At 38.3% G+C, this 12,702-nt stretch overlaps 1 protein-coding gene across 2 annotated transcripts in view; it reads left to right on the top strand.

The window, feature by feature from the left end:
- Positions 1 to 12,702, top strand: part of LOC131665551 (agrin-like) — a 213,429-nt gene that overhangs the window by 81,730 nt on the left and 118,997 nt on the right. For both annotated transcript variants that reach the window (XM_058937487.1, XM_058937488.1), the window contains exon 4: positions 8,858 to 8,890. In XM_058937487.1, coding sequence (XP_058793470.1) covers positions 8,858 to 8,890 — 33 coding nt within the window. The remainder of the gene's footprint in view (positions 1 to 8,857; positions 8,891 to 12,702) is intronic.

Here is a 12,702-nt window from a genome sequence, read left to right as displayed (position 1 = left end):
ACGCACGATTATCTCGTTCTCTCTCTCTCTCTCTCTCTCTCTCTCTCTCTCTCTCTCTCTCTCTCTCTCTGTCTCTCTCATTTTTTTCTCTCTCTCTATCTCTCCCTCTGTCTCTCATTTTCGAGCTGTCCACTCGCGATTTTTCACTAGCGAGTCTGAGTATTTTATCCCAATCCCCGTTACGACATGCTCTTTTCACTTCGAATCTAAACAAAAAAAATACACTTCATATTAAAATTCGTACATTTATGTTCACTTTCGGAAGACTCGGATTAAATCAGAAAAGACGTTAAGTCCGTCTTCCTTTTTGCACTCTTCTCTGTCTCTTCTAATGGATAGATTAACACAACTTTATTCCAAAATGTAAGTACTTAAATTGTAGAAATTCATATAGCGGGAAAAACGCTAGTATACCTACTACGGTTAACGTCAATGTTTTCATCTGAAGAATCATTAAAACAAACATTCCCTGTCAGTGAGAAAATCCAAGAAAATCCAGCCTTTTTTGGAATCATTATAAATGAAAACAAAATCTCAATATTTTCGAACTCGTAAATGGATTGAAGCTCGATATAATTCTCGCATAATTTGTAATTTGAAATAAGCTTTGAAGAAGCACACCTCATTGAAATATCACAACTGATGTTCCTCTATACAAGTCATGCGTGCGGAGATCAGATTGGATGTCGATATAACATCCCTTCGGACGAATAATTTTATCCCTAAGGTTTTCGCTTGCGCGTAGCTTCCCGGACATATTGGATCTTCGGAGGCGACTTTTCTCCCTACCACCACGCTGCGTGTCTTTATTAGTTCTCTCTCTCCCTCGTCTTTCCGTGAGATATATATTATATATCTTACGTTAAAATGAAAAATGCAGCCAAAGAAATCAAGGTATAGATATGTCATTATAACTTATTCAATATTGCATAAAGTATATTGCTTTCCTAATCTTCATTTATAAAACATCGCATAGCCAATTGAAATATTGTTCCATAATCACTAATGGAATTCACCACAGCGAGAATGATCAAAATTTCCGCGGAGCGCGTGCATTAAAATGCTAAAATATATCTGAAGTTCGAGATTAATTCAGTAATCAAATATCAAATTGGTCGAAAATGCGTCAGCGAATTACGCACATGATTTGTCGAGCAAATGACGACGGCATGAAAGGCCCACTCTGCCGCGCGCAGTACCGACAGATCTCTTCATTGTCCATGTGTGAAAGCCAGACGGAGAGAGGAAGAGAGATAGCTAGCCCGAACCGTGCATGTAGAGTGGAAAAGAAGGAAAAAAGAATAAAAAAAGAATGACGGGATTGTATACGTATGTGTGTATGTGTGCAGCGAGAACGGTTAACTCGCCAATCCTCTCTTGTATTATATATTCGGTGTAATAACCGACGAGTCTAGCGCTGCTTGCTCGATCCATACTGTTTGCCTTGCGCGAAATATCATAAACCCACGGTAAAATGGCTCAGACGATACTGAAATATTTATTAGCGTTGAGAAAGAGACTTGAGTCTTCATTTGGCGATATATACGACCGTTCTTTTATTCACTGTAATTGAAAGATCAGAATGACAAATAAAATATATTCTTTTTCTGATTCTTCGAGAAAGTTTTGAAGAGCTTAATGTGTTTTTCATAATTTCTTTTTAATATTTTCAAATCTGACGCTAAATTTCATTAATGTCAGAATAAAATAAACTCAGACATTGAATTTACGGCGATCTTTTATTCTGCACATTAAGCTTGATAAATTTTAAAGCCATACAAACGACCATCAGTTCCATTCAAGCGGCACGGTGCGCATCCTCGCTGATAATTACCAAGTTAACTAAATCAAAATAATTAAACGCTCTCCTGGGTTAAAACATACAACTGAATGGTTAATCCTGGTTTGATACCCTGTCAGATTTGATAAAGTTCGATGATTACGAAATTACTTTTATATAGACAGAGAAAGAGAATTTAATCTCTGTATAATATTCAGCGAAGAATTTTTAATTTATCATCTTAGAGGAATAAAATTTTTATTTTTATTCAGTGCAAAAGAAAAGTTTGTAGAAAAACCGCTACATATAATGTCTTGGTTTTGTAATATACCGCTGAATTATAATGATAACTAGAAATTACTCTTTCAAACACATAATTAAATTTATGAACAACAAAATTTTCATCGGCATTTTTGATATCATCCATTAATGCTGCTATATGTTTCCAGTACTCTCAATCGATCAAACATTGATTATGTATTATTAAAAATTACACAATTCTCGTCTAGACGAGTATTTCTCAAACAATGCAGTAGAATGAAGCTTTGCATTAAATATTCCCGGTTACATCTAGTCACTTATGTACATCTGGCAAGTCCTAATTAGCCAACCAACGAACAGTGACGACACATTTTCAAAACGTGTGTACGTACACGAGAGGAAGAAAATGTCAGCGTAGGAAATAATGAAAAATCCTTAGCTTCGCCATCCTTGTTTTTTCTTTGTCTTCCTACTACTAACCCCGCACGGACGAGATAAAGGCGAGGCTGAATTATTCGCAGGGGTCTGCATGAATTACGCAAGCGCACGATCATCGCGTCAAATTGGACGGACTGCATTATGCAAGTGACGCTGGAAGCCAAATTAGCTTTATATATGTTTTTTTGCTCATCTTCTTCTTCTTCTTCTATCTTGTGCTTGATAGTTTAATCATGTTTTCCATAATGTTCTTTTTGGTTGAAGTGTATTTGGAAAATGCGCATGCAAATATGAAAATTTTCAATGAAATTTCATTTGAGACTATAAGCACTTCTTGTTAGGATACGTATAAAAGTTAACTAAATGATTTTTGCTGCACGTTTGATTGAAATTGTTCAAAACATAATTTTGCCAATTAAAAATACAAACTTTGAACTATCTCAACAAAAATAAAGTACTCGATTACCACGAATATTCATGAGATCACAATCCGTCAACTACCGCGCTGAAAATTCATGAAAGCCGAACATATCCTTTTTTCCCTTTTTCTTTCGTGCTCACGACATTTCTCGAGAACGAAATGGGAAAAGGGAGATTCATCGACGAGCAAATTTTTTGAGGCGAACTCGCGCGCTGTTCTCGAAAAAACCGTTCTTTCGTTCTATGAAGAGGACCGCGGAAAGGATGGAGATGAGTAATTTTTAAGAAAATACATTTCTCCCGCAGGATATGATTCATCCGTTTCTCCTGCGTATCTTTCTTATGAAATACGCTTCTGGACAATAGAAAAACTTGCTTGTCATTTTTCTAGTAGGTATATTTTTAATATTGGGATAAATGTTGTTGTTTATATTTCATATTTTACAAAGATGAAAGTATACTAGTTCTTACCGAAGAATATATCAACAATCCGAAATTTAATGTAAACGAATTCCGAGCTCAAATCACACAAAACTAATATTACGATTCATATCCAACTTATAAAATTTAATGGCTGCGCATCGGCAACAAATGTAAAACATACACACGTACATAAAAGAAAGATCACAAAAAAGAGTATTTTCGTTCAATTTCCTGACTGGCGAAGGTAAGACTGCGTATCCTCATCTGTGCACTTGGCGCAGCAGCAGCGTCTTATGTATTCTCATTCGCCGTCGTGAAAAATAGCAGAGCCATTCAATTCGGAATATTCAATGCCTTCGGGAGAATACATAGCAAATCTATAATATCGTTTCCAAAGGCTATCAAGCCCAGGGTTGTTGCAGCGCGCTAACGTATTTTAATATCCTGCCTATTTAATACAACGCAAGCCTTCATTCTCCTTCTTCCAGAAAAACTTTTAATAAAGGAATTATTAAAAATTGATTTTTGAAAGAAAAATGTCGCAAAGATGGTTTATCTAATCTGAATAATTTTCGTTTTTTTTTCTCGCGGCCGAGAATTTCACAGATAATTGAAAGTAAGAAGACGAATCGGCCGTTGATAACTTAATATCGGGTTCATTTACATAGCTCTTCGGAGTATTGCAATTTGAAAGCTTAAATCGATCGATAGACTTGTTTGTCCTACCTTTTCCAATTACTGACTTTCTCAATAGAAGATACACCGATGAAGATTTAAAATTTAGCGCTTACAAAGAGAATGTACGAGCACTGAAAAAAGCTCCTGAATATTTTAGCGCTCTTGCTATCTCCCTGCCAACCTGCGCCAGTGACAAAATCGATTGGACATCCGAGAGAAGCGCTGAAATATTTACTGATTTTCCGGGTAGAGAAAATGCTAACAAATTCTCTTGCACAGTGGAAAAAGGAAAGCTTTGTTATTTTCGCTGCCGAGCTGCAATTTGCCGCGAGAAACAAAAGAGAGAAGGGATTCGATAAATGTATCTGTCTCTCAACTTTTAATTTTTTTTCCCTTTCTCTCTACCGAGAGACATTGAGTATCGCAATCACGGCTCCATAACTTTGTCTCGCGCACGAGCACTTGATCGAAAAACGCCACGCGGAAAGCGATAAGAGGAATTTCGCTAGACGAGCAGGAACCCGTGTCGTGCTGCTGCAATTGCCGTCGGCAAAAGCGCCAGTGATTTTCTTCTTTCTTTGTTTTTTACGACGCGTTTTTATTTTATTGGAAGACGTTTTCTACTCAAGCTTTATCTTATTCCCTTTGCTCTCTCTCTCTCTCGCTCTCTTTCTAAGGCACTTTTTAAATATTACGACGCGGAGAATTGTTTGCAAGTGACAGCTTGGGAGAGAAAGAAAGCTTCAGCTTATTAAATTCTTTTGTTATTGCCGAGTTTCCGGCTTCCAACGTAAGCCACTGTTGAAATGAGATTGTTGGCCAAGTAGTCTAGGCCAGTCTTTGATCGGACATCACATTGTTTCGAAAATAAAACTATTTAACGAGTGAAAAAACTAATAGCTTTGCGTCAAGAATATAGCGGAGCGTGCGATGATTGAGTAAAGAATTAATTTCGTGCTCGCAACAATCGATCGCCGAGGGAGAAATTCTCATTTCCCGCGCGTAAACAGCCGTGAAAGGGGTATCACGTCGAGCGACGACGAGAAAAGATCCATGAATTTTTTCGTGTTCCCGACTTTTCCCATTAAGATCAGTAAGCACGTGGGACCTTAGAAAGCGAATCTCACAACCACAGTTCGGGACAAAGGGAGTGTGTGTGTGTGTGTATGTGTGTGTATGTGGAGGTGGGTGTATACACAAACGAAAAACAGCTATTAGGCACTTTGTATCGATGACCCGTGTGAACGTTCTATACACACCGATCCTTTTTTTTCTTATTCGTTTTTCCACCTACTGCGCACCGTTCTTTATTCCCCTTTCTTTCGCTTTGGGGGCTCTGCGTGCTACTGCTTTTCTCTGTACTGTACTTTGACTTTTGTGCACGAGCTTTGCTTTTATCCACTTTCGTAAATCAAGCTGCGTAGTTCAACTTCTTTTACTAGTGAATTATACTTAGTTAACTTGATGCATACTCGTGATATAGGAACTAAATTATATAGACTAATTAATAAAATGTAACTTTATTTTTTAGTGTAATCACTCACTTTGTGTCTGAATTTTACGTGGTTGTATAGTATTGTAGATATAGTGTAAATGACGTTCGTGTTACATATAATTAACTTGATTAAAACTCTTTTATGATCGAAATGTTCACGCAGCTTGGAAACTCAGAACTCTTTTTCAACAACTCAAAAGATAAAAGCCTCAACGAAAGAAACTTCACTTTTTCCACAACAGGGCTTTCAACGTCGTGACTTTGATCTTTGAGGTTACTCGAAATAAAGCTCGCAGTTACACCAAAAAATACTTGCGCAGTGAGCAAATCTCGTGCTAATTTGAATCACACGTGAAAAGCGCGCGCAAATTATTCGGATAAAATTCAGTAGAGCGTATTTTTGATTTACGACGCATTCGATTACCGCAGAAGGCGCAAAGCGTAATTAATTAGCTTCCGAAATTCAGCTTGGACGAAAAAAAATGGAGCGCATCTGATGCACTACGCGAATAATTACGTTATTTTTCCGTTTCCGTATCCGTCACAGTGATAGATTATCGAATTTCGGCACACTGCAATGCCAAAAACGTGTACACTACACACTGATAAAAAATACGTGCTGCTTTTTCCAAAATCTCACCGAGCTATTTTAAATTCCGTATTTCGCTCAGTCATCATTCACGACTCGCTAGACAAATATAAAAAAAAAGTTTTGCAGCGCGATAGCTGAATTTCCGAATTTACATTTCCTTGTTAGTTTGTATATTTTATTGATTGGTAAACTTTCATCATGTCAGTAGCATAGCTTTTAATTGAAGATCAAAAACTTTCATCTCCGATAGGTGGACAAGGAGTAAGTACGATGGAATAGTAAAGAGTTTGTGAAAACGAACTCAATGTGGTAGAGAGAGGTGAAATAGAATAAGAGCCGCTAGGTAGAAATAAACGCAACGCTGAATACCTCGAAGAGGCTTTCAAAAGCACTTTTCGCACGGCAAAAATCTTGAATTCATTTTTGCCTTTGGCACTTTTTCGCTGGCGCTCTCTCCTTTTCTCTCTCATTCCCGAATACGAAAGAGATTTGAGGTCGACGCAAGAGAGTGAGAGAGAAAGAGGATACGAATATTCAGACCATAAATCGTTGCCGTCCATCCCCGCCGTTTTCTATGCCTTTATCCCCGCGGAAGCGTACAAATCTACGGCCCTTCGCGGGATTTTTGTCGACGGCGAAAGAATGGCCAAGAGCTCGGGGAGACAGCTAAAAAATAAAATGAACCTCCTTTTCCTTTTCTCTCGATTTTTCGCGAGCGGCGCTTTTCTCGCTTTTTTTCCCTCGCGAGCGAGCGAGCGAACGCTTTCTCTCTTTCACGCGTCGTAGGGGTTGAATTGAGCGTGTGCCAATGATTTTTCTTGTGGCTTTTTCTTCTCAAGCTTTTCGGGGCCATTCTTTAACTATTTCATTCTACGTTTGCTTTCTGATTTTTCAAGTTAATCTGTAATATTAATTTTGCACGAGTTATCTAACTGTGCTTTCAGCGGAAATTCTCGCTAAGAAATTAATTAATTGAAAACGTAAATTAGACATATGTAGTTATTAAAATGAAAAATTTTAGTTCATCAAACCCATCATACTGATAATTTCTGAAAATTATGCATTACTGGATATAATTTTCAGCGTCGAGCATCCATATCCATTCGCATTCAGGTTCACTGATGATGAATAAATCATCCAATACGCAAAATTTATCATTTTCGTTCAACTTATCAAGCACGTTTTAAAAGTGGATTACCAAGTGGTCATTCCTCCCTTTTGCGGCATACATCTCGTATCTTTAGAAAATTCCCTCAATAAGGCACAAAAGAAAAGAAAAAAAAACGGAAGGAAGACCGCCTTTTCACGTTGTGCGACGGCAGCGACGCGACGCTTTTACTCTCCCGCGGAATCTTTGCATTTTACGATGAGGAGCAGTATACGCGAGAGCACGACGTAATATGTTTGCGTCACGTGCGGAGTATTTGCTCCGAGAGCTATACTACTTCTCTCTTATACCTCGCGCGTATGTATGTATATATGTCTACCAAGGGACAACGTCGACGTGTTCCTATATTTGACTATAATATCGACCCTATATAGCTAATATATCTAATATGTATCCGCGGAATGCGCACGAGAGGGTGAGAGAAAGGCAAACACGTGCAACGTTTGCTTTTTCCCTCTGCTTTTATGTGCCTTTCTTCTTTTTCTTCTTATTCGAACTTCGTTCTCGCGTGTGTAGAATTTATTAATCTTTGCGCTTGATCGTTTGTTCTATCTCTTTTTCCTTATATTTACCCGAAGCGACAAAGTTGCTTTTGCTATTCTTTTTTGATTCGTTATTTATTGCATACCCTGGCACTGCGTTTACTTTCGTACCATTGACTAAAAAACCTCCCGTTAGTATTTACATGCTATTACGGAAATTACGAGTATAAGTTCTGTCTGGGGTTCGCTTTTTTCCGTACATATGCAAAGAGAGAGAGAGAGAGAGAGAGAGAGAGAGAGAGAGAGAGAGAGAGAGAGAGAGCTGTCAGACATTTCCAGCTAAAAAATAATTTGTCACCGAGTGGTGCGCGCTTTACGAAAGCAAAACATGTTCAACCGTTATACATTTAATATAATCTGTCTTTGATAATATTTAATCTGTCTTTCGACCTATGCACCTTGAAGCTTCTTCTCGCGCGGCTTTTTTCATTTGCGATTATGTACTGAAGAATACTAAATGGGTTTTTAAAATCCTCATATCCTTCAACTACATGGACATGCAAAATTGAAACTCAACGCAAATGATGCAATTTACAAATGCGCAAGCACATAAAGTCACAGCTGAAGGATTACATAAAGGCGCTTGTGCTTGCGGGTAGTAATCCTGTGACAACGCGTATAACCTACGTCTAAGCAATAATTCCACAAATCCAGAGCGCAGTAGTACATATTCCTACCCCCCTCCCCCCTCCTCATCATAATCTCCGAAGCGATTGTCGATACTAACGCGGCAAAGCGTCCGCTTAATGTAATCGAAGATCTGTACTAGGGGAATAGGTTATATAGTCTCGTTTTGTCAATAGAGCTTAACGCACTTGAGACACGAAGGCAGTAATTAATCCTGTAACAGAATGAGCTACTTCTCGTACTCGCGCTTGTGTGCGAGTCGTCCTCTGATATCCGAAATCGATGTTAGTAGTCGCTTTCCTTCAAGTGACGACGACGACGTACTCAACGCTAATGACTCGCACGTGATGCCTATCTTCCGCACTGTGTGTATACATTATTTGCCGAATGCTTTCTAGATATCAATGTCTTGACATCTCATTTCTGTTTACAGGTAAGGATCTAAATTCCGCCAGTAATAACGCCGGTGAGTGTCTTTAACCATTCTAACAGACTATCTTGATTGTTGTTATTTTTCATGCTTTATTTTTTTCCTGTGTGTTCTGTTTCTCTTCTATGTTTAATTAATCTTTTTCTTACTGTAGAAAGTTGATGAAATTTTAGATTTAGAAATTTATATGATAGTGTATCTTAACTTGCTCTATTTGATTGGTTCAATGATGTTAACTTTACTAACTACACGTAGTTGATAAAAATTATTTGATTACACAAATTTGAAGTCGTGTAAAATTTTCGCTTGTCTACACTGAAGGCGATACAACAAAAATTTCATTCTTTTTTTGATTTGCTACAAAGTAAAAACGAAAAAGAACTTTCTTTGATTCACCATCCTAAAAAATTTTTACGTCACTTTTCATGTTGCCAATATTTCACGTTCAAAATTGAATTCTACAACAGTACCTTCATGCCCGACGATAAACAATCGTCACGCACGCGTACTTCGTAAACCCAAAAAGGATAAAAAGGAAAAGAAGTACATACCCGGTAAGAGAAAACACGGAAAGGGCATAACGAAGTATCGGAAATAAATTGCCACGGGATATCTCAAGCTTTACGAGCTTTGCAGTAAAGTCAGGGGAAAAGAAAGAAAAACAGAATTGAAGATATAGATTTACGTAAGTCTTTGGTGATTCACTTGATTAAAGGGTCTTAGCAATCAAGGATGAGAATTACATTGTACTTAATTAATTTAGCTGTACAATTTCATGTATCCCTTTCATGATACGAAGGGACTTCGGCGTATGCCGAGCACACATACAAACAGGATTGATACTTTCAAAGGGTCAAAAATCAAAGATTTTTTAAGGATTCGGAGGAAATTAAATTATTGGAATCAAGAGTCTTTTAAGGTTGACTTATGAATGTAAATTAATCATTTCAATATTCTACTAAATTATATAATTTAGTGGAGTAGGAGAATACATTTTGGAACAATGCGAACAAAATTGTAAAAGCGAAAAAATGTTGTCTGTGTTAATTAAAAAGAAACAATCAAGTAGAAGTGTTTCCCTCGAAAATAAAAATTCACGCATGAAACAAAAGCGCAGCCGCACTCAAATGGAACGTGAAAATGATGAAAATACTTGTGTAAAAATGCAGACATTCCGCGTCGTGGAAAAAAGCAATCAAATAAATTTGCAGCGACGCGACCCCGTGAGCTCAAACTGAAGCCTAGTATGCCCTTTTTTTACAGCAATAGCGGCAGTAGAAGATACGAAGCATAATTCCCCAGGCGTAAAAAAGCGTAAACATTTCGCAGCTGCAGTCGCATGGGAGTAGAAAAAAAACAACCTGAATTAAATCGTACTTTAATGCGACATTCGCACCAACGGAGAGGGCAAAAAAAATCAGTTTTTGCCGTCCTTGCACTCACAATGTCGACGGCGACATTCCCGAGCGATTATGCATTCGCACGAGTCGACGGTTCAAAAAACGCAGTTGCGCGTCTTACGTTAATGCATTATGGATTACGAGTGTTTGCTCAGAGACTGATGTTATGCTTTCGATTACACGCGATTACTGTTGGTTATGCATACTGCACGTTCGCGCGCTCAGTTTGAATTTTATAACAACAATTATGCTGGTGAAAAAGTTAATATCCGATTATTCCGTGCTTCTTTCGGTATCGAAAGTCACATTCGAAATAGTTAGTCATTCGAACAAGCTCAGTTGGAAAAATTTAATTATGATCTATGAAAAGCCATATAATCGTATTAATAGAGATAACTCAGAAAATTGGCGAAGTATTCCACTTCAAATAGGCGGATATAAACAAATTTTACGCTTGAATTTTGAAATTTGAACAAACTCTTTCACCGCACGATAATTGAATTTTCATCTCAAATTAACCGCAAAACCGAAGTCCACTCCTGCTTCGAATTAAATTATCCCATTCCCAAGCCCAGAGATCCCTTTTTTCGTCAAAGTTACAGAGAGAGAGAGAGAGAGAGAGAGAGAGAGAGAGAGAGAGAGAGAGAGAGAGAGAGAGAGAGAGAACGAACGCTTTTAACAAAATCTGCTACAACTCTCTGACGATATCGTCGGGTCCGAGCGCACGCTCGTCTCAAATCGAATTAAACGAGTGCTTCAAAGCCTTGCACGTGCGTGCGGAGAAAGCAAAATTAATTTTCAGATAGAGAGGGTCTAAGGCGATTACCGGTCGTGAATTAAGTTCGCGATTAAATCGCCTACGTCAGCCCAACGTTATCGGGATGCGCGATTACTGCTACAGTAGTATATGCGCCTTGTATACCCCGTCGAGCACACAAATCATAGCGTCTATCTTATTTTTCAATTATACGCTAATTTTCATCATTTGGATTATCTATCTGGGACGGATGCTCGACTGACGCTCATCGTGATTTCATTGTAGATTTGCTTAATTTTACTTTGAAATATTTCTCTTGAAACACTTTCAGAATTATTATTCATAAAGTAACGTTAAACCATAATATAAAGACTATTCATCAAATTAGCCAGAATGAATATATTCAATTCAATTTCAAAAAACCGATAAATTTATAGCAGAAATGAACTAACTGTGAGAAATCAGTATTTCTACATAATCGCATCAATAAAAACAACTGGATTAATTGATGAATTCATTAATATTTATTTGAAGACCGCAAGCACTCTCTCGCTCTGCAATAATAACTTACTTATATATAAAAGCTTTGTCGTTCGTTCGCGCGTATAAAAAGTACTCAAACAAAAATAATCTGCACACAATGCAGCGACGACGCGACGCCATACATAGCAGCGGCAGCAGCAGCAGCAGCAGCAGCCAACAATAGACGACGGGTCGATTTATCCAGCGAGCGTCATTAGCGCCAACGGACAGCAAGCTGGCTATTGAATGCATAACGAACGAATATTCAAAAGGTACGACCCCCAACGAAAATTGTATTATAGACATGCATGTGGCGATCGATCAAACGAACACCACAGTGACGCGGCATCCTCTTGTCGCAGAAACTTTGAGCGATCGCCTATCCGAGTAATTAAATTGTTTGTCAAAGCTCCTTACGTGCAGTACCATCTACGCGTATATATGCGAAATTATTACTGGAAAATTTCTTTCGCAGGCGCGTGGTTGCAATTTTTTAGTCATAATTGAACACGGAAAAACTAGCGCGTGGCGATTGATCTACATTCGATGTATAGCAATCAGGGCGCGCCGCAATCAGCGATATTAAACTTCGTCGCCGTGGCTGTTGTTGTTGTAGATGCGCCCATTTTTCACCGCGAGCTCGACAGCAGCTTTGCCTTTTATTTATTTATCCGCATTGACCTTTTGCAAGGCATCCAGCGGGTGCATTAAAAAACTGCCACGTTGAAAAAAAAACAACAACAACAAGGCAAGAAACATTTTAGGGGTGGTAGCGTGGTCGTGTTAAAAATCTCGTTTCGCTTCTCTTCTTTCACTGCGTTCTGTATTTGTTATTCTTTTTTTTTTCATTTCTATGCTAGCGCTCGAGTTCGTTTTTACTTTTTTTCATTTTTCCGTTGGCACTCTCAGTGATTTCCCCAGCGATATCAAATCGCGAGAATCGAAACAGTTGCGCGTCTCGCGGATTTACACGTGGATTTATTCTTCTTTCTAGCGATGCTTTGTTTTTGTGCTCGCACGCCTGCGTCCTCGATGTTGTTTTCACATTTTCCTCTCGCCGCGTTGCGCTTGCTAGGTGTGATGCGCTTTCCCTTATCTTTTTAACTTTAATTATTACTTGTATGTGCGCGTATTTATCGACAATATTTCTTCGTTTTGATTGGGTATTA

The sequence above is a fragment of the Phymastichus coffea genome, unplaced genomic scaffold (assembly GCF_024137745.1).
Source record: "Phymastichus coffea isolate CEN01 unplaced genomic scaffold, Cenicafe_Pcof_1.1 PCOF00052, whole genome shotgun sequence".
Lineage (NCBI taxonomy): Eukaryota > Metazoa > Arthropoda > Insecta > Hymenoptera > Eulophidae > Phymastichus > Phymastichus coffea.
The sequence above is the reverse complement of the archived record's forward strand: the minus strand, read 5'-3'. Positions and strand labels throughout refer to the sequence as shown.